General features: G+C 40.1%; 1 protein-coding gene across 1 annotated transcript in view; it reads right to left on the bottom strand.

The window, feature by feature from the left end:
• The window catches only part of Dnah5 (dynein axonemal heavy chain 5), a 245,260-nt gene that overhangs the window by 35,626 nt on the left and 186,082 nt on the right, over nucleotides 1–23,552 (bottom strand). Inside the window, exons 62-68 of the mRNA XM_051151015.1 lie at nucleotides 20,215–20,350; nucleotides 19,376–19,692; nucleotides 18,633–18,788; nucleotides 18,006–18,188; nucleotides 8,159–8,402; nucleotides 7,104–7,218; nucleotides 6,425–6,615 (exon numbers count right to left, since the gene is read on the bottom strand). Coding sequence (XP_051006972.1) covers nucleotides 6,425–6,615; nucleotides 7,104–7,218; nucleotides 8,159–8,402; nucleotides 18,006–18,188; nucleotides 18,633–18,788; nucleotides 19,376–19,692; nucleotides 20,215–20,350 — 1,342 coding nt within the window. The remainder of the gene's footprint in view (nucleotides 1–6,424; nucleotides 6,616–7,103; nucleotides 7,219–8,158; nucleotides 8,403–18,005; nucleotides 18,189–18,632; nucleotides 18,789–19,375; nucleotides 19,693–20,214; nucleotides 20,351–23,552) is intronic.

The following is a 23,552-nucleotide window of genomic DNA, read 5'->3' as shown; positions in this document are numbered from 1 at the left end:
TTTACAGAGCAGGCTATAAACAAATAATGCCCAAGATATTTATTAAGCCATTCTCCACTTAATCCAGACACCATGTACTATTAAATTGTATCCTTTTGCCAGATCGATCTGAGCTCATTTATAATAAGGTAAATGGGGCCTTCCAGCTATTTCAGTGGAAATATTAGCTCATAAAGTGAAAACAGCTTGTTGTAATGCCAGAGAGAAGCCAAAGACCTAATGATAATAGCACCATGTTCAATAAATGTCTCACCAATTTCCATGACAACTGCCCATTTTCCAACAAAATGGAAAAAATAAGGTACTTACTGGTGATTAACAAAAGACTAATCTTAGAAATGAATGAGTGAGCCTGTTCGGTTGAAACACCGTTCAATGTTTAGTAGAGGGCAACTAGCAGACTATCTTGTCTGTTCCAAAAACTTGCAATTAAACACAAACAATAATTGTACACTGGGGGGAAAGCTATTTTTGATAACATGACAGCAGATTAAATAGATTCCTTAATAAACATTTTATAAACAGCTGAGAAAAGAAATTTTTCAAAATGAATTCCTAGATGACCCAGAAAAAGAATTTTTCTTTTCACTCCTTTAAATGCTTGCTTTGAAGGAAAATGTAAATTTCTATTTTTATCCTAATAATTCCTTGTTAAATGACACTAGCTATTTCGTGTCATCATAAAATTCAAAGCTAAGAAAAATAAGCTTTGTCATCTTAGAGGTGAACAAAAGCCAGTAGTGGAAGAGTGTTCCTTTTTGTCCCAGGCTATTTATGCTGCTGTAACAGACCACCTTTGTTGAGTAAAGATCCCCTGGAAAACTATAGAAACTGGGGGCTGGGCAGATGGCTCAGAGATTAAGAGCATTGGATGTTCTTCCAAAGGTCCTGAGTTCAAATCTTAGCAACCACACGGCTGGTAGGAGAGGGAGAGTCAGCTCACTTTGGATTTATCCCCTGATAGAGCACTGTACCACTGCAGGGCCCTATACTAGTGGACATACAGGCAGCACTAAGTGGATTCAATGGATTTAAAAATAGTAGCAGAAGTTGGGAGGGTAAACGGATGGGGGACTGCAATGGAGAAGTTGGAGAAGGGACGATTTGATATTGAGAAAAACATTATATTCATGAATGAAATGCTCAAACTGTGCTGTTGCTAGCTAATTTTATGTCAATTTGATACAATATAGAGTCATCAGAAAGTAGGGATCCTCAATGCAAAAAAAAATGCTCCCATAAATCAGGCTGTACAGCAATAGTGTAAAGACTGTAGGGCATTTTCTTAATTAGTGACTGATGTAGGGGGCCCAGCCAATTTTGAGTGGTGTCATGCCTGGTCTGGGAGTCCTAGGTTCTATAAGAAAGGCATGGGAAAGAAGCCAGTCAGCAGCATTTCTCCATGGCCTCTACATCAGCTCCTGCCTCCAGATTCCGACTCTGAGTTCTTGTCAGGCATCCTTTGATGGTGAACAGTGCAAGCCAAATAAACCCTTTTCTCTCCAAGTTGTTTTGGTCATGGTGTTTTATCAGAGCAATAGTAACCCTAACTAAGGGACAAACAACAAAAACATTACATCAGCAAAACAAATGAAAGTGATCCTTTGCTTTTTCTATGGAGGATGATATTGGCTTTAAGATTAAAATATATAAAAGACCTCGGAAAATGAAAAGAAAAGAAAAGAAAAGAAAATGTCTTACAATAAACTGAACAAAGAAAGTAAAAGACTTCAAAATTTAAAAAATTTTTTAACTTGAAGAAATAAATTAAAGAAGATACTAGGGAATAGAAAGACCTCCTGTGCCCATGGATTAGCCGACTTAATCTTGTGAAAATGCTTAGAGTACAGGTGTACCCAAAATTGACTTCTCCGTGTTCTATGACCCACACATGTACTGCCTTCAGCAATAGGCTCTTACTGTCAAGTTCTTAACAGCATCGATAATAGCTTATTAAGTTTGGGTGTCAATGGGACTCACTGGCCAACAACTTCAAGAGAGGAGCCCACTCCTCGCACTGGAATTTTTATTTGTTATACTATGAAGTCTAATGGACACTGTTACCCATTATAGACTGTCTTGGTTACTTTTGTATTGCTGTGATAAAGTACCATTACCAAAGCAACTTATAAGGGAGTTCGGGGTGATTTAAACAGGAATGACCCTCATAGACTTGTGTGCTTGAATGATTGGTTGATAGAGAGTGGTACTATTAGGAGGCGTGGCCTTGTTAAGTAGGTGTGGCCTTGTTGGAAAGTGTGTCACTGTGGGAGTGGGCATTGAGATAGCCTATGTTCAAGCTCCACCCAGTATGACACACAGTCTCTTTCTGCTACGTGAGGACCAAGAAGTAGAACTCTCAACTCCTCCAGCACCATGCCTTCCTGCATGCACACTGCCATGTTTCCTGCCATGATAATAATAGACTAAACCTCTGAAACTGTAAACCATCTCGAATTAAATGTTTTCCTTTATAAGATTTGAGATGGCTATAGTGTTTCTTCACAGCAATGAAAATCATTACCAAAAAGTTTAATTTGGCTTACTGTGTTAGAGTCTTGGAGTATATGATGATAGAACAAAGGAAGATCTGAGAGACAAGGCAATGAGGCAAAAAGAGACTTAGAATGGAATTTTTTAACCTCAAACCCTATCCTCAGTGACACAGCTCCTTCAGCAAAACCGTGCCTCTTAGTCCTTCCCAAACAATTACACCAACTGGGGACCAAGTGTTCAAAAATATGAGATTCTAGGGGCCAGTCTCATTCAAACCACATAGAGACACAACACTTTAACTTGTTTTATATATGTATATGCATATACTTAAAGAAGCCTCTACAATAGTAGGTTTGAAAATGAATGTTTGAAGGGTATTTAGTGCTAGTTATCTTTCCTCATATTCTCTCCTCTGCTCTGCCCTTCCTCAGCTTAACCCCTCCTGCTCCTTTATTCTACTTTAACCTTTTATACAAAAATTTTCTCCGTCTGCCCTAGACCCATGGCCTCATAATTATTTCCTGAATGCCTATGGGATTTCCAAATTAAAGGCACATTATTCAATGCTAGCAACCACAAATGAGAAAAATATATGATGTTTGTCTTTCTAGGTCTGAGTTGTCTCACTCAGAGCATGGAGAAATCAAGCTGCTTCATCTTTACTGGCTAGCTTATCTAGAACTGAAATGTGCTATGTCTACTATTGGAATAGGAAATAATATTTAATTCCTCTTAGTTATGAACCTTGAAAGTTACAATTAAAAACATCCTGACAAGACATGCCTACTGGTGCTACAGTGGCATGAATGTCATGGGAGTAGTTAGCCGCTTACTGATTGGATTCAAAGCCCACTCCACTCCCATACATGACATCATTACTGGAGCCAAGAACTCATGGCTAAATAGATCATTGACCTTAAGGGAAAGCCTACTACTAGTATTAAACAGAGTCCTAATAATCTGATCACTATAGATTAGTGAATCTCTCATCCCTCATCAGAGAAGCATCATTTGTCAGTAGATGGCAATAAAACAGAACTGGCCAGGTTGCAGAAAATGATAAACAGCAGAACAGAACACTCATCCCTAAATGGAGTGTGTATACCACACCCTACTCTCCAAAGGCTTAGGGATCATTGTAGAAAAGGGGATTGAAAATTATACGGACTCCAACATTTCAGAAAAGTTAAGAAATAAGATCGCATATTTTTAAATATTCATATAAAAAACTACATAATGAAAGAAAAACCTTTATAAGCTATATTAATTAATATCTAAATTATACAAAGAACTCAAAAATGAATGGGATGATAAACAATTCTAAAAGGAACAAGAAAAAGGAGGATGAGGAGGGTCAGAGAAGAAGAATAAAAAGAAAGAAGAAGAAAGAGGAAGAAGGAAGAACAGGAAGAGGAGAAAGAAAAGAAGAAAGAAGGATAAGGAGGAGAAGAATAAAAAGAAAGGAGGAGGAATGAAGCAAAGAAAGAAATAGAAAGAAAGAAAGAAAAGAAAGAACAGGAGAGGGGCTGGAGGGATAGTTTAGAGGTTAAGAGCACTGCCTGCTCTTCCAAGGGTCCTGAGTTCAATCCCCAGCAACAACATGGTGGCTCACAACCATCTATAATGAGATCTAGTGCCCTCTTCTGGTGTACATGCAGACAAAACACTGTGTATCCATGATAAATAAATAAAATCTTGAAAAAAAAAGAAATCTTTTTTAAAAAGAAAGAAAAGAGGAGAGAAAGAGACAGAAAAAGAACAGGAACAAATGGCCAATAAGCAAATGAAAAATGTTCAACATCCTTAGCTGTCGGGGAATATGAACTGACACTACTGAGACCCCATCATCACAGTCAGATGAGCTTCTATTAAGAAAACACTAACAAGAACTGGTAAGGATGCATTCAGACACCACAGGCTGGAATATAAATTAATCCAACTACTGTGGAAAATGGTATAGAGTTTCCTCAAAAAATTCAAATTACCATATATCTCAGCTATACTATTCTTGGGTGTATGACTGGAGGCCTCTAAGTTACCACACCACATAAATATTTTCAAGATATATTGCAGCACCATAAATAACAACCCAGTTATAGACTAGTCTAAGAGTCCTTCAACAAATGAAGAACATCACAAACCCTCTCTGTCTCTCTCTCTCTGTCTCTCTCTGTCTCTCTCTCTGTCTCTCTCTGTCTCTCTGTCTCTCTCTCTCTCTCTCTCTCTGTCTCTCTCTGTCTCTCTGTCTCTCTCTGTCTCTCTCTCTGTCCTCTCTCTCTCTCTCTCTCTCTCTCTCTCTCTCTCTCACACACACACACACACACACACACACGCACTCACATGCACTCACAATGGAGCTTTTCTTCAGCCATAATGAACAACATGTTGTTTACAAGAAAATTGATACAACAAGAGATCATATTTAGTGAAAGAAGTCAGATTCAGACAAATACCACATTTTACCTTCTTTGTCAATCATAGACTTTTATGTAGACATAAAATCATGTATACAAGCATGTGTTTAAAAAAAGTAGAAGTGAAACAGAGAATGAAGGAAACTAGAAAGAATGAGAGAGAAAGGAGTGTAAGAGGATAAATAAGATTGTAGAATGTGACATACTTGTAAGAAAGTATATTTATGTAGCTGGGACAATAGTTCAATAGTACTAGAGTACTTGTCAAGAATTGTGAGGCACTATATTCAATTCCCAGCACTGAAAAAAAAAAAACTTCATAAAATCCATTTCTATGTACAATAAATACATAATATTAAAGAATATATGATTACAGGTCTGTGCCTCTTAGCTTTCCATTTACTGTATATCCTAGTGAAACAAGATCTGCCTGGGATCAATGCCTTAATAAATGCACAATAAACAATCAATAGAGTAGGCTGTGAATCACCCCACCCACCCTGCTTCTGAGCCGCTGGTAACTTTGGTTTGTCTCCATCACACTACCTCCATTCCCATTGGAAGCCCTTATGTCACCCTTTCTCCCCTTTAACACTCCTCTGTAAATGCTCCGTTGCTGTTTCAAATCTTCAGTCAGGTGCCAATCACTAATTAAAGTCTAATCTACTAGTGATCCATTATATACACAGTTTAAAGCTTCACGCTGTCCTTATATCTCATGCCCTATACCTATCCATCCTCTCTCTCAAAGTTAGTGTTAATTGTCAACTTGGCACGATGTAGAATCATGTAAGGGACAAACCTACAGACACATGCAATGGCAGGGAGATATTTACCCTCTGAAAGTGCCCTTTAAAGACTATGTTGCTAAGGTTAAGTGAGATGGGCAGACAGACACTAAAAGTGGGAAAGATGCTTACTCTGGGTATGGGTCCTGGATTGTATGAATTTCAAAAAGAGCAAGAGATCGAGCACAAACATCCTCTGCCCCTGGCTTTCTGGCTGTGGGTGTGATATGACTGGCTCGTTCAACTTCTTGCTGCCCTAATTTCCTGCCATCATGGATTGTATCTCAAATTGTGCACTAATTGAGCTCTTGCTCCCTTGAGTTTTATTCTGGGGGCTGGAGGATGGAATTGGGGAATTTTATCACAACAACAGAAAAGTAAAACCCTCCATCCCTCCCATGTTTCTAAAGTACTTGCTACCATCCCACATAGTACATATTTTGCTTTTTTTTTTTTTTTTTTTTTTTTTTTTTTTGTACCATCCCGCAAAACTCAAAAAGTCAGGCACTCTGTAAAGGGTCTGGGTAAAGAAAAAGTCCGTCCCATGTCCTGAGACACAGTAGATCCCCAACAAATATTCATTATTCAATACATGTTCAAATAAAATACCTCATGGGGGTAGATCATAAATGAAATGCAAAAAAAAAAAAAAAGAACTATGACTTAACAAGTAAAATACGCTTCTGTGAGGAGCCGTCACATCCGCACACAGCACTGTCTACTGACCTTTAATGAGGGTGAGAAACTCCTCGTGCTTGATTCGGTTCCTCTGGATGTCAATCTTCAGGGTGAGCAACAAAGTGAACAGGAATTTGTGCTCCTCGTATAAGCCTCGGGCAGAGTACTTGAAAACCTCATAGGTCATGTGCTCAATGATATTAGCAATCCTCTTGCTTGTAATTGGGCTCTTGACAGACCTGAGGAAGAGACCACTTAAGACACACTTATCCCACTGCCCTTTTCACTTGCCGTAAAAAGCAGCATCTTTGGTGGGGAAATAAGTAACTTCAGAGGACTAATTTTTACTTTTACACTTCCAGAGAGGGCTCCTAAATCTAAATTAACAAGAAATCTCTCAACATGAAACAACATAACAGAATTCCTCACTGTTGTTTAAATCAATTTCACCCATGGGCCATTATTACTCACAACAATGTCTTAGAAATTTTCCCATTTAGTGGAACACATGAAGCCAAAGGAATCAAATGGAGGGATGAATGGCCAGCCTGCTCCCCTCTGAGCCTACGATGACAAGTCTGAATAATTTGTTAACATAGTGATAACTACAGTAATTTCAGATTTCAAAAGGAAAATGTTCTAACTGACAAACAAAAAGTAAATTCTACTACCATCATTCTCATCCACAGATAAAGAATTAGACTCGACTTCCTGGGGACAGGTGTACCTGGCTAAGGAAAGGTCAAACAAGCCCAGAAACTGGCGGAGTGAAGTCTGGTACATCTCATTGACCAAGCGCATCTCAGTGATGAGGAAATAGAGAATGCTGCCCCGCGTAGCAACTGAAAGACAAAGAGCAAGGATGCACACGGCACGGGAATAGAAAACAAATGAGCTGTGCAAACACATCACCCCAATCTATTATTGAAAACATTTTTTAACGATGCTGTTGTTGTTCCTTTTTTGCCTCATCAGTAACAATGAAATATAGAGTGATGCTTATTATGTAATCCTTATGTATGAGTTTTCACGGTTTACTTATATTTACCAAATGGTACTTATGAAACCAAGACAGTTCTTGTTTTACAATCTCTACACTTCTTTTATAAGTATAGTTTTCCTGTGTTGCATAAGAGAAAAGAAGTGGACTAATAAAGGTTTTATATTTAACACTTGAAAAGGGATCCAGTAGCTTACACAGGGTCATATTATGAGGTTCATGAAGGACAAGTCTATCCTTGGCATCAAGCTCTCAATACAAGACATCACAAAGACCTCTGACCAACCATCAGACCGTGACATGGTTTCAACTCTTTTTCCAAAAAAAAAAAAAAAATTGCCAAAGAACAGCCCTGTGTGTCTTAACTAATCAGTGAACACCTTCTTAATAAATGGGCAACTAAAGTTGAGCACAAGAAATCCAGTTTCCATATAAACATAACACGTTGTTGCTACACGGCCTGGAACTACTGAAAAGTCCACAATACTATCTCATATTTTCCTAATTTATAGCGGCATTTTAATCTCTTGTTTTAAAATAAGGTCATGAGACCCTTAAAGTATTTCCCAACTACCACAGATAGCACCTAAAGTTTATACCACAACATAAATTTTCCATTTCTGGTTTACTAAACTTCTCAATAGAAATAGCAGAAACCATGATTGGCTGCCCCACACTGCACAGTAACTTGTATATAATGCCCCTGCTTTAATCGGTTGCTCTAATTTTCATCTCTGCCTTTCTATTTCCTAGTGACATTTGTCTTTCATTACCAGACTCACCGGGTCGGTATTCCTCCCGGGCTGAGTTAATTTGTATTTCTGTCTCTCCAGAAATGTCCAGCTTCTGCGTCACCTCCTCGGCTGTCTTTTTGGTTTTGCTCAGCACAACAGTGAGACTCTCATCTTCCACCAGGGACCCTTGAGTGCTTGTCAGGCGGTAAAGCAAAGTATCTTCCAGCTCCTTCATCCTTCTTTTGTTTGCTGTCACCTCTTCCAGGAGATGAGTTCGTTCTCTCTCCAGTTCCTGTTAATTTACATAAATGTATTTTCACTATAAGTGAACCTACTTGAGGCTATTCCTTTAGATGAGGACCTGACTGTCTGCTATCAAGCATCAGTACCAACCTGCATCTACCAGTCTTGGCTGAAAAAAAAAACATGAACATCAAAAAAGAAGAAAAATAGGGAGAAAACAACATCATATATATACAAATATATTACCAATACCTTTGTTCTCATTTATGTACTCTCAAATCATCATGTTATGATTTCTGTGATTATATAGAGAGAAGCCAAACTGAAGACAAAATCCAGATCTCTAATTAAACATAATTGATTCAGCTTTTCAGCTTCTTAGAAAGATCTACTGTTTCAGTGAAATTATGTCCCCTTGTAGGTTAAAATGGTACTGTCGTCGCTCCTCTCTGAAAAACAACTCTCTGTGATCAGGAAAGTAACCTAAGTGGTCACCACAGGTACATTTAAATTGAAAAATCTCAAAAGCCCATCAGGGCAGCACACACCTGTAAATGCAGCACTCAGGGGGCTGAAGTAGAAAAATTACAGGCTCAAGGCCACCCTGGACTACACAGCAAGAATCTTTCTGAAAAACATACAAAAATAATTTTTCCTTTCAATTGAAAACTTCTTGGCCTGAAAAAGTACCATCCTCTCCCAGACAAGTATAATGTTGGGACTGGGATATTCATTGGGTAGTATGTTTGCCTAAAATGCAGGAAGTCTTGGGTCCAAAGCTCCATGACACCAAAAACCAGGTATAGGTGCACGCCTACAGTCCCACACTCAGGCAGTAAGGCCAATAACCCAAAGCTCAAGTCATCCTTAGTTACACAGCAGGTTTAAAGCCAGCCTGCGACACTTAAACCATATCCTAATTTTTTTAATTTATTTATATTTTTTTCAGGGATCATCATGAAAGAGTGGGCAGAAAGATTATAAGAGCCAGAGGTTGGGCAGGGTCTGGACATGACGTGACACCTGTACTCAAAACTCACAGTGACTACAGTTGCCAGTCCAAGATCTGGACAAGATCAAGCCAGTCCACATTCAGATTCTAGCATAGTGAGAAAATGCTCAGGAAACCTTAAAGTAGCAGAGAAGCCATGGCACTTGATGGCTTCTGAGAGAGGATGGGGCAGTTTTCTTTAAGGGTGTAATTGATCATGTGCCAGTGGATGTTCTGACATGCAGGAGTACATGGGAAGCAGAAATTGAATCTGGAAATTGGGAATATTTCTACCTCAAAACCCAACTATAACACTGCTGGGCATATACCCAAAACAAGCTTCACCATGCCACAAGGACACTTGCTCAACTATGTTCATAGCAGCTCTATACGTAATAGCCAGAAACTAGAAGCAACCTAAATGTCCCTCAACCAAAGAATGGATTTTAAAACATGCTACATTTACACAATGGAGTATTACTCGGACATTAAAAACTATGACATCATGAAATTTGCTGGCAAATGGACAGAACTAGAGAAGATGATCCTGGGTGAGGTAACCTAGACCCAGAGAGACAAAAATGGTGTGTACTCCTCAGTGGGAATTAGCTATGAAGTATAAGGTAACCATGCTAAATTCCACAGACCCCAAGAAGCTAAGTAAAAGGAGGTCCCAGAAGGGTATGCCTGAATCTACTGGGAAGGGAAAACAGAATAGAAATCCTGGTGGATGGAGGGAAGGAAGTGAGTAGGAAAGGAGGAGGAGGAGGAATGAGGTGGGGAAGCACAGAAGGAGAGAGTACTGGGAGAGACAACTGGATTCGGGGTAGCATCTCTGGGGCAAGCTAGGAATCTACGACAATTGAAACTCCCAGGAATCCATAAGGGTGACCTTAGCTAGGACCCCTAGCAATGGGAGTTATGAAGCCTGAAATGGCCATCTCCTGACTTTACTTGAAAAGTTTTCGAAATTATCAATTTCCAACTGACACTATGACTAAATGTAACAGGTGATTCCATATAGCTACGATCTTGATAAACACAATGTTGGATGTGAGTTCAGGAGCAGAATCACACAGCAGCCTTTGTCAAAACTGTTGTGACCTCACTGCAGCTACAAGTTCACACTGTGTACTGCTCAGATTCCTAGAGAAGTGTGAGAAAAGGGCATCACATGAGTGGGTGTTTGGGAAACCACAGCAGGTTTCCAAATTCTGCTCCCTGTTTCAAGCGGCATAAATCTATGCAGCAATGAATCATCTGAAATAATAGTGCACAGTGGAAGTGCTAGTTAACTCCTGCATAGTGTTATCTATCTGTTAAGATCCAGCGCTCATACAAGACTCAGGAGAGAGAAGGCAGCCATACCTAGAAAAATGTCTTATCAACCAATATTCAAGTTCCTTCACTTTTATGGACAATATAATTCTTCACTTCTGGGATAACCATAGCCAGTCTGAAAATTATGCCTTGATTTGATCACCATCAGGATGATAATCACTCAGCTGGGGATGTACTTCAGTTAATTAAGTAGCACTTCCTTACTACACAGAGTGCCCTGGTTTTGATCCTCTGCACTGAAAATAAAATATATAAATGATGAGTGGAGGCAGGCAGGCAGGAAGGCAGGCAGGGAGACATGATAAATAGATAGACAGATGATAGATAGATAGATAGAAATAGGTAGTTGATATACCAATAGATCATAAACAAATCATATATAGACAGATAGGTTCATATACAATACAAAGATGTATATTAGATACTGACAACTAGCAAACTGTTTCTCAGCTTCCAATCACCTCCTTTCTTTGTCTACTCAGGACTTCAGAGAGATACTTTCTTCTTAGCACTGTCAGCAAATGTGAACTCTAATCTCTCTGAAATGCTGCTTCATCTCAACCTTCTGCACCCCAACAAGTGGCACTCTGTACTTCCAGCTTTGCAAGCCAAAGCCTCTGAGTACTCTACTTTTTTAAGGTGTGTGTGTGGGGGGGGGGTATTGTTTGTATATGTATGGGCCACTGTGTATTTGGTGGTGGTGGTGGTGGTGTGAGGAGGTGGTATAAGAGGGTGGTGGTGGTTGAGGCAGTTTTGGTTTGGGGGATAGGGGTGGGGTGGGGCGAGTGGGGTGATGGGGTGATGGGGATGTGTGGTGGTAGTGGTGGTGGAGGTGATAGTGGGTGACTGGCAGTGGTGGCAGTGGTAGTGATATGGAGGGATGACAACAGTGGTGGGGGAGCTGTTTGTGGGTGTGTGTGCCACTGTGGGCATGTAGAGTTCAGAGGACAATTTTGTGGAGTTGGCTCTTTTCTTCCATCTTTAAGTGGGTTCCAAGGATTGAACAAGGGTCTCAGGTTTGCACAGCAAGCACCCACTGGGTCATCTCATTGTCCCTAGATTACTTTGCAGTTGCTTCCTTTTCCCAAACTTCACAATAAATTCATGATGAAAGCCTACAGCCTTATGTCTCTACATTAGAATTCAGTCTTTCCTGTCACCACACTGGTACAATCTCCTATTGTCACCTCTACTCTGAATTACAGGTATGCAGGCCTTCCTGAACCTCTTCTTATCCCCATGGCTATTCCAGTGTAGCTGTAGGAATGATGGTCCGAAAACATTAAAATGTGGTTTGTATCCAAACTATCCTACTTGGTGCCCAACACGGAAGGCTGTAGAGCTTTAGCAGGTGGGTCTACTGAAAGGAGGTCACTAAGAGAGGGTCTGTGAAGGTGTATCATACCTCTTTACCTCCTGGCCTACAGCTATTTGAACAAAGCATCATTGCATACCCGCTGACACATACTGAACCATTGCACTTTGCATTCCCAACCTTGTTCAAACTGTAACCCAAAATAAACACTTCCTCTGTTAAGTTGTTCCTGCCAGGTAGTTGGTGCAAGTAAGAAATACATCTCTTCCCTCAAAACCCTCCAGTACCAACCATCCCACCTGAAACCTAAAATGGGTCTCATGAAGTTTCAAAAAAGAGTCTCTTCTCCAGTTACTACCGGGACCATATTTCCTGCCATTTTCCCTACACAAGTCAGAAGTTCCCACAGCTGGGAACTTTGGAAGTTTGGGTAGCAGGTTTGGAGCAGGGTGGAGGAACTGGGATTCTAGCATATTCATAGACTACGTGATACTGCTGGTCTAAATGTAAGACTCTGAGACCTGTTCCATCAACCACAGGCAGCACTTTTCTCTTAAGACCTTTTCATTGACTGCTGATTTACCAGGTCTGTTCTTCTGCCACAAAGTTAACTGACCTTTCTTTCTCAAGTCTTTCTTAATGTATCTTCTCAATGAGGTCCACTACGCACCCTCAGTGTGCAGCTCATCTCCTGATTTCCCATCTCCCCATCTTGTCATGCTTTGTATTCTTTAGAGCATGTTCCACCTTCTAACAAGCACGAATATTTATGTAAATTCCCTTAGGATAGTTGGAGATTTGATTGTTGGATTTTGGATAGTTGGATAGTTGATAGTTGGAGTTTGGATGGTATGATCTGGTCATTCAGCAACGCCTTCCGGTTCTTACAATTGATACCTGGTACTTGTATGCATTCCATTAATCTTATGGAGCAAATAATCAGGTGCTGTGTTCCTAACAAGTAAACTGAAATGTAGAGAGAACTGGAAAAATCTAATCACAATGCCAGAAATATAAACATGCACATCTCTTTCTACAAAACACAAAGTTAAAAAAAATAATATTTGTAGTGACAAAATTACATAAAAACCAACAGCAAAAACTACTGACTCCACTTTATAGTCTAGCCCGTGCATTCTTATCAGTTGAGTACATTGGTGGGAAGGGGCTCACCAAATTCTTAAATTCAAGAGTGGAGCCCAAGGAGACAGTTACCAGGTCAGCACAGAAAAGAACTTTTTCTTGAAGCAAAGCAAAGGTGCAGAACTTCTTCACATCTGCCAGTTTTTAATTTGCTGAGCTGTAGCCACTCAAAGAAACATGCTTTTCTGCCTGCCATCTGCTGTGCTGCATTTGAAACCTCCTTAGTCATTACTTTAATTCATTTATTCACTAAATGGGAATTTCAAATTTCAGGAAATGTAGAAATTAGTATAAACAAGTGGCATTCACAAGCTGCTATCACACTGCTTTCCGTCAGCAGCTTTCCCAAAGTCCCACACTTTATGGTGACACTGGGAAATAAAATTGTAATAAGTCATAAAACATCTAAATGCATAAACTTCACACTGCATTGCCCTTCAGCTTTTAGATCTAAGTGCTGTGAAGTCTTCACCTATAGCAGGTACAGAAAGGAATGTAAATTGACAGAAAGAATGCTACTGTTGACATCAGAATGACACATACTTGGATAGTTATAGGCATCACATTGGGCAATCTATAAAGTCCCACAAGCCTTAAGACTTTCATCCATAAAATAGGCCTGAAATTCTCACATAAGATGGGACAGGGATCCCAAGCAGTGATGCTAAGACTGAGATCACGTGGGTGCTTTAATGATCTCTCTCCTTCTCCTAGAAATATGCTTATTTCTACTAGAAATAAAAGTAGATAACTTCTTAATATGTAGAATAGTTCACAAAAATGTTTATATTTCTTTATATGTGTCTTTCCACCTGCATATATATCTAAATATCCATATTATCCCAAAAAACTACTTACTCTGGTGAGAGACGGGTTTATTGGCAGTTATTTTGATTCACTTTGGAGCATCACATTAGTTAAAAAATATTATCTTCTTGTAGATTGGAACTAAATTTGTAATCCTGTGTCCATAAAGTACATAAAGATGGCCGGTTTAAATATAGTGACAAAATTGTGGGAAGTGATGAGGAGAAAAATACTGATCAACTCAGACCCCCTTACTCACCTCCCATGCTTAGAAAATGCAGCCATATAAAAAGGTTCAAAAATATGATGCAAAGAGTACATGTTGGGAAAGAGAAAAAAAACTTCTTGGAAAAAACAGACCATGTTAAAGGAAGAGGCAAGTCATGGGAGTGGAAAGATAGCTTAGTCAGTAAAGTGTTGCTTGTGTTCAATCTCCAGCATCCACACAGAAAAGCCAGGTGTCTGTCATGTGTCTGTAACTCCAATACCAGAAGCTGGAGACAAGAGGATTCAAGGGCCCATTGGCCAGGCATCCTTAGCTAGATGATTAGTGCCAAGCCAATGGGAGACTGTGTCTTGCAAAACAAGGTGAATGGTGCCTAAGGAGTAGTACTGGAGTTTGAACACACACACACACACACACACACACACAAACTCAGCAGGATACATTGTTCATTATTAGACCGTACTCTGAGAGAGTTAAGAAACTAGTGGTTTACAGGTAAAATAATACTCTTGTGCTTTAAAAATAAATAAAAAATAAAACTATCATGCTAATCCAGCCCCCTGTTTAAAGAGTAGTTTATTGTGAGTTTGTATCCTGTTGAGGAGGTGTAAATAAGGGAATTATTTTTCGATTTTCCCAAAAAGAGGAGAAACACTGGTACTGGACTCATCATAATGATTTCATAAGGCAGATGAACATCTTTGTAAGAATCTGAAATCACCTCTTCATACGTTAATCCTTTTCTGCTGCTGAATCTGGGTGCTGGTGTTTTCGTTGTTGGTTTTGCATTGTTCTATTGTAACCAGCATCAGTCAGACCAAATCATTTCTTCCAGAGGAACTGTATTCATTTCAGCACCATATAAGAAAGCCAAAAGCCATCCCATTGTACGATCTGCCACGAAGGCTACTCATCTTCCTGAAGCCAAGGCTACAGGTGACATCAGAGCCTAGGTTACTGTGATGGATGCTGGCCCAAAGGACTTTCAGAGTCTCTGGTGCTCAATTGTACATTCTGCTGATCAAAGCCCCAGTCCTTGCTGAAGTAACAGGGCAGCATTGCTGCATCCCTCAAATCACCTCCCTATGCTTAAAGTCAGGCCTAGAAAGGAACAAGAGCATACTGAAGGTTATTATTTCTTCAATAGCTACTCTGGCAGAATCTACACTGGTTCCTGCTACTATGAGCTCAGCTACCCATATGAATTTATGAAGCTGGTTTAAAGGCTCCTCAAACAAGCTCTGGACCCATGAGTGTTACTCACATACCATAATTGAAAACACAGAGAATATGAGGGGAGGGATGGGGAGAAGGAGAAAGAGGCAGATATTTCCCCTTTCCCTTCCAGTTGTAGCGCTCCAGAAGAGCAAGCCTGCTACAGCATGCAGAGAGCATATAGACAGGAGGAGGTGCAGATTCAAAGAATTTGCCAATGGTGTTAACCTAATAAATCGTCAGGTCAGCATAGAAAGGGCCATAAAGCAAAATAACCTCATTGCTATCGAGCCCATGAGAAGGTCGATAGCAACTTCAGCCTCACAGTGGACGTCTCATTAAAACCGTCCACATCTCCTTCCTTAAGCCTCACACCTTCCCCAGAGGAACTGCTGATTCAGCAAAGGGAAGTTTATAAATTATCGGTCATTTCTTTCCCACTGAGCACTAAGTTAGCTATCTCAAAATATAGTAGCAAAGGAAACAGAGCATGAGTTATGTTTCCAGGGCTTCATTAAGTCAGCAGCTGCCCTGGCTATCTTTCACCATCACCTTAACACAGCTTAGAGTCATCTCAGATGACAGCCTTGATGTAAGAACTGCCTGGATCCAACTGACCCCTGGGCATGTCTCTGTGGGACAGTCATGATTGTTAGCTGATTTGGGAAAGCATGGCCCACCACAGCAGAACTATCCCTAGGCAGGTGGTCCTGAACTATATATGAAATCTAGTTCAGCAGAAGCAGCACCTCCATGGTTCCTTCTGTACATCCTGGCTGTCAAGGGAGTTCTTTGGTCAGAGATAATAAAGTGTGGAATAGCAGGCAGGCTTGCCTTCAAGCTTCTACCTTCAGTTCTTGCTCTGACATCCCTAAATAACGGACTGTGTTCTAGAATTCTAGGATGAAAGGAAACCTTTCTTCCGCTTGCCGCTTCTGGTCATATCTTTGTCACAGCAATGCAGATTAACCCAGGACAGGAGCCATCAGAGGCTATAGAAGGTCTTCTTGATTTTGTACTGCATTTGCATTTTGTGGAAAGGTCATGCACACATGTCATGCACACATGTGGCAGTCAGAGAACAACTTGGAGGCATTGTTCTGAACTTCTACCCCATGTGTACTGGGTACCACAACAGGCTTGACAGCAGGGATCTTTACACACTAACCCAACCCACCCACTGAACAACTTCTGAATGTTAGCACCAGACCCACCAGACACGCATGGAACTCTCTTAGATTATAGGGTCTAAAAGATTAGAGAGATGGCTCAGTGGCTGAAAGCATGCTGCTCCTGTAGAGGGCCCAAGATCAGGTCCCAGGGCTTATCTTGGCTAGTGACAATTGCCTGCAACCCCAGCTCTAGGAGATCTGATGTCCTCTTCTAGTCTTTCAAGCGTCTACATCCATGGGGTACATATAAGAACATGGAGGCACATGTGTATATTTACATACCAACATAAATAAACATCAAATAAATAAAGAGGCTGAGGTTGCTTGTAGTCTTAAGCATCTTATGTGTCGAGAAGCATCGTAACCAAATGAAAGCAGACCAAAAACATCTTTTCATCAAGACAAAACAATTAAAGAACAGAATAACAACACAAAACAGTAAGCATAACCTCAGCTACATTGTCGGCATCTAGAAGAGTTGCCTGTGGTGGCCATAACTTATGAAAACCTGTTGAACATGCAACTGAGGAGACGATTTAGTAAAGTGCCTGACAGACAAGTGTAGAGACCTGAGTTTGGAGGCCAACAATTCATGTAAAATACTAATAATTGCAGCATGTCCCTGCAACCTCAGAGCTAGGGGATGTGGGGAAGAAGGGGGATACGGAACAGGTGAATGACTGAAGCTGACTGGCTGGCCAGGAAAGCTCAAGTGACCAGCTTCACATTTAGTGAGAAGCCACATCCTAAAAAGTAAAAATGGTGGAGCTGGAAAAATGGCTTTGATGTCAAGAGAAACACTTGTTGCTCCTGTGGAGGAACTAGGCTCAGTCCCTATCGGCCATATGGCAGCTCACAACCATCTGTACCTCCAATTGCAAAGGTCCAATGAATGTGCTCTTCAGGCCCACACAGACACCAAACATGCATGTGGGTACAGATATACAGTCAGGCAATATATATGTGTGTGTATATATATATACACACATATATATGTTACTTTTTATACATTATATAATATATTCTTTAATTATATTAATAACATTATTAGTATATGTTAATGATGGTGATTGGTGATGATACAAGTTTAAAATTTAAAAGATAGGGAGCAATACCCAATATCTATCTCTGGCCTCTACACACACTTACACATATATGTACATGCCCATATATACAACACATATACACAAAGGAATACATGTGTAGAGAATTGACTACACATGTAGCCAATTTTTCATGGAAAAAGAGAATAGTGAAAATTAATGTAAATTTAGGATTCCTGATTAATGTCTCCTAAAGCAATTTCAATGTTATAACTAATATTAAAGACACAGGAAAATCACAGAGATAAAGGGAAAATCAATGCTATGACAACTTTTATTTTATTTATATCAGTGAAAGACAGCGCAGTGCAGAAATGGAGTCAGCCTTGATTCCCCCACCTGTTTCTCCATAAGGATGACTCTCCCGAGTAACTGGTCCTCCAGGCCTTTCATCGTAACGGTGAAGTCAATGATGGAGGTCCGAGCACTTATTTCTGGGGTATAGACTGGATTTGGCAGCTTGGTAGTAATGTAAAGTTTAAAGCCATCCATAACATCTACTTCCTTGTCACCAACTTTCACCTTTTTATAAAAAGAAAATTAAACAGGAGAGAGATACACCTGAGTCCTATTCATATTGGAACAATTATTGCTTTGATCAATTTGTAACTAGATATAATTTGTATAGTAAGACATTAAAAACTTGTCCTTGGGTGCTCACAGAGCTTCAAGACCCTAAGATAAGAAAGAAGAGGCAAGGAAGGAAGGAGGAAGGGGCAAAGGGAAAGGGAGGAGGGAAGCTAGGAGCTCTAATTATACCATGGTATGAATATAGAATATGTTGTCAAGGATGTTGTGACCAGAATCAGAGACTAAGAAAAAGCTAAGCGAGATTTGTTCAGAGACTGAGAATGATGAGAAGGCTTAGTACCTGCATCCTAAGGCTTGAGAAGTCACAGTCATCTGCCTGGGTGCACAATGGCTCTGCATATTGTTGGCATATTATTATCAATGGGTTTAACCTACCTTGAACGTAGATCCAGTTTTAATGAAGTTTTTTTCCAAAACATTGTCCAGAGCGGGATCTAACTCCTCCCCAACATCTTCTATAAGCAAAGGCCTCCCGAGGGAAAGACTATCCTCCAGGTGGCTTCTAAAATACTTATGGTTTAGAGACGTGATCTAAAAATGGGGTGAGATCACAAGTTACTTCGGACAGACAGGCTCACAATGCAGTGCACAGTAATCTCGTGAGATTACTCTCTGCCACTGGAAACAAGCAAAGACTTAGATATCCTTTGAGTTAGAGCCATGTTAAGTGAAATGGTGCAGAAAGCTTAAACTGTCCCCATTCTACCTTTAATAGACAAATCACCTACCAGGAGGCACGTGAATTTGGTGTGGGACATCTCTGCTTCTTCCTGGCCTCCACCAACCTTGTTGGTGGACAACTAGAACTCTGTTTGTAAGCCCAGCACATGGAGAGCGGTGTGGCTCTACTTTTCCTGACTATCAAAGAAAGCTGTTGGCCTTAACAGATGAACCTGATGCATTGAAATACGGTGCTAGAACATATGGTCAAAATGCAAACAATAAGGTTGTGGAAAATATTTTGACATTAAACGTAAACTTACATCTGTTTCGGATTCCAAGCAAAACCTGTAAGATATTCAGATATTTCCCTCGTTTTTTTTTTTTTTTTAATTTTGGAGGAGGGTCTATAATGAAATACAATTAAATGTATGCAAATGTATTCAAATAGAAATCACCTGGAGCTCATTTTGGCTTTCTTTCTTTTTAATCCAGATCTTGCCTTGAGTCTGAGGATCGATCAGCAAAGGATAGCGGGATGCTTTTGTGACAATAATTCCGTTCTGAATGGACAGGTCATCATTGGGAAGGCCTTGTAGGTTCCACTCACTGATAGTGGGCGCATCAATCAACATCTCATTAAGGTTTAGATCGTTCCCAAATGGGATGTGACGGGCTCTCATTTCCTTCTTCCACTCACTTAGCAGCAGATCTCGAAACTCTTGGTTAAATGGGCCGGAATACGATAGAAAAGCCGTTGCCAGCAACACATCCCCTAAAATGGAACACATCCATGAAATTGTGTAACTCCCTAAAATTGAAAAGGAAGTATAAAACAACAACCATTCCTTTTAAACTGAAATCCACAAATCAACTGGAGGCACAGGCTGCAATGACTTGATAGATAAGCGTGAATTTGATTGGCTGTTGAACAGAGTCTAAATGTCCTATCACGAAAGGACTGAGGTTAAACACTAAGTCAGCAGAACTTTGTGCTATGAGAGTGACCCCTAGCTCAAAAATGTAACTTTAAAAATCAGACAAGACAGAGCCTTCATCCAAGTGCCCTTGATCAATATTCCACAATTATAGAAATGTTTTAAAGTGAACTAATAATAAGAGGTGTGAAGGTCGTTAACGCATCAAATCTGAACACATATGTACAGGACAATTATCCACTTCCGTGAAAAGCTTGCAGACACACAAACACACAAGCAAGCATTGTTTGACTAAAGCTTAAGGCTCCTGTCTTCATCGCAGTCAACCCACGGTCTCATTAATAAAAGAATTTACAGACCTACAAGCCGTTTAGTTTGCGCAGCAAACTCTTTGCTTTGTTCCGTCCACCGTTCCTTTTCGCCTGCCAAGCCACTGATGAGCGTGGACGCTGTCTGCATCTTATGCCTGCACCGCTCCGCATCTTCAAGCAAGGTCTGAAGAAGGCCAAAACAAGAAGGAAGCCTTTACTCAGAAAAAAAAAAAAAAAAGCAGCTACTAATTCAAATGTATGACTTTAAAATACTTATTGTCTGCCTCTCTTAATACTTGGAAAGCCCGGTTCACAGGTAACAGACTCTAGCTCCATATGTCTATGCTGACCTTGCCTTGTCTCTGGTTCTCTGTCCAGTGCTTTAAACCCAGCAACCAAATCCTCCCCAGGTGTTGATAATAGAAAAATGATGGACATTTCTATCACTCATTGGTAAAAATCACACATGATAGTATCATATGGCACAAAGTATGTAAAGAATTTAAATCCTTAGGAAAATGCAATTTGGACTCTCTCACGTTAACCTCTCATGTCTTCCACACTTCATCTAAGGCCATGTCTCAGTCAACATCAGAAGAAGCTTAAGTCACCTCCACCTTATTGTACCCCAAGGTTCCTGGGTAAATCTCAGCCTCATCCAACTTATCACATATTTCGTAGCTGTTCCCTGAAACAGCAACAAGACTTTAATAAGGACTTGCATGTATTATGGTCACTTAGAAGCCAATCTTATCCCCAATTTCTGATGCAGATGATAGAACCCAGGGCCTCAGGCATGCTAGACATGTTTGTTGCTGAACTATACTCACAGACCCAAACCATCTATGTTTAAGAGAAGGCTTCTAGTTCTACACGTGATGGTATAGGAAGCATAGTAAGAATCGACAAAAAGGTGGACATCTGTAGATGCCCAGCTATAACAAATACATACTGCGCATTTTTACAATGTAAGTTCAATGGGAATCTATAATGATATGGAAAGTTTAAACAGCTTCAATACTGTTCTTTAATGGAATCACTCACATTACCGCTTAAATTATTATAGTATGCTGATATAAATAGTCTAAACTTATTAAAAACTATCTTGCAACACTTAAAGAAATGCTCAACCTCCTTAGTCATCAGGGAAATGCAAATCAAAACAACTCTGAGATTCCATCTTACACCCATCAGAATGGCTAAGATCAAAAATTCAAGCAACACCATATGCTGGCGAGGATGTGGGGAGAGAGGAACACTCCTTCATTGCTGGTGGGAATGCAAACTAGTACAGCCACTTTGGAAATCTATCTGGTGCTATCTCAGAAAAATGGGAATAGGGCTTCCTCAAGACCCAGCTATTCCACTCCTTGGAATATACCCAGAAGATGCTCCAGCACACAACAAGAAAATTTGCTCAACCATGTTCATAGCAGCCTTATTCATAATAGCCAGAACATGGAAACAGCCTAAGTGTCCATCAGTAGAAGAATGGATAAAGAAACTGTGGTACATATACACTACGGAATACTACTCAGCTATTAAAAACAAGGAATTCCCGAAATTTGTGGATAAATGGATTGAGCAAGAAATGATCATAATGAGTGAGTTAACCCAGAAGCAGAAAGAATCAAATGGTATATACTCACTTATATCTGCATACTAGCCCAAGGGGCATGTCCCCACGAAAGCCTTCACTTACCAGGAAACTGGGACAGAGGGGAGGACATCCTATTGGGACTCTAGATGAGAGAAGCATGGGAGAATAGCAAAGTAGAAGGATCCAGAGGGTCCTAGAAACCTACAAGTAGAACATTATGATAGGCAGATTTGGGTCCAGGGGTCCCGCTCATAGTAAGGCACCAGCCAAGGACAATACAGGCGGTAAACTTAAACCCCTACCCAGATCTAGCCAATGATCAGAACATTCTCCACAGTTGAGTGGAGAGTGGGATATGACTTTCTCACGTACTCTGGTGCCTCACATTTGACCATGTCCCCTGGAGCGGGAGACCTGGTGGCACTCAGAGGAAGGATAGCAGGTTACCAAGAAGAGACTTGATACCCTATGAGCGTATACAGGGGGAGGTAATCCCCCTCAGGAACAGTCATACGGGAGGGGAATAAGGGGAAAATGGGAGGGAGGGAAGAATGAGAGGATACAAAGGATGGGATAACCATTGAGATGTAACAAGAATAAATTAATAAAAAAAAATTTAAAAAAAACTATCTTGCAAGTTTTTATGACCAAAAAAAGATCACAATACTTTATTATGCTAATAACTTAGATAAAACAGTATGTACTAAGTGCTTTGTTTATAAATGAGCTTCAAGTATATGTAAAATATATAGCATATGTTCAAATGCAAGAGCAAATTATTATTTATATTTTTCTCCAGGATTGCCTAAATGCATTTTCTATAATGAATAGACCGCTTTTGTAAGAACAACACAACACAGTGTCCTGCAAAGGGAGATAGTTAAACCATTTGTTCTCATCTTCCTTCTGGAGTTCTATTTTCCCACTTAGTTAATGAAATAAAACCAAATACCTACTTTTGTGGCAAATCCCCATCACATTTGTTTTATCCCGAGGATAAAAATACCTATTGTGTGATGTTTAATTCCAAATAATTTTGAACAGTGTTTTCAACGAAAAGATTTTTAATTGCATTTTTTCTGAATTCCTCATCCTTACTTATATCCAGACAACTAAGAAAACTGTTAGTCCCTCTTTCCCTGCCTTTGTTCTCTGGGTACTCAGGTTCCTCTGCTTACTACAATATTGGCAAAGAATGATTAGTGCTTATGGTACATGGAGTGAAACAGATTATTCTGGTTAAAGGTTGGGTACAGGAACCCCTTGATCCAACTCTGAGGTCTGGTTTCACTTAAGTGGGCAATAAGATGGCTTATTCTTGATGAGGCCAGAGAACTTGGACCTTAGCACAATGCACTGTGTCCTTTATGGACAGTAGCCAGGACACTCTTTCAAGAGGCCAGGTAGGCCTGGGCTGCAACGAATTGCAGTCTAGAACAAGTTTGGGAGGTCCACAAGCCCCTTTCAGCTTCATCCAGCCTGAGGGATGAGGAAAATGCAACAGAAATGGCTGAAGGTAATGTTCAGAAGTTGATGGCAGTAAGCTCGTGGCTACTAAAGAAATTTTAACCTAAAGAAATTTGAGATTTGTTGAAACTCAAGTTTTCAATCTATGGTCATATTTTTACAGTAGCAGTTCTCATATGTTCCTTTATCTAAACTAACAAACAGATGTTCCTGAACAGCAGCAACAAAAGAAGAAACGGAAAGAGCCAATGCAAACCTACTAAAATTTAAACACAGTAACAATAGAAAGGACTATTTTATTCAGGAGCGCTTCTGGGTG

The sequence above is a fragment of the Acomys russatus genome, chromosome 9 (genome assembly GCF_903995435.1).
Source record: "Acomys russatus chromosome 9, mAcoRus1.1, whole genome shotgun sequence".
Taxonomy (NCBI): domain Eukaryota; kingdom Metazoa; phylum Chordata; class Mammalia; order Rodentia; family Muridae; genus Acomys; species Acomys russatus.
Note: the sequence above shows the minus strand (reverse complement) of the source record. Positions and strands in the feature narration are given on the sequence as shown.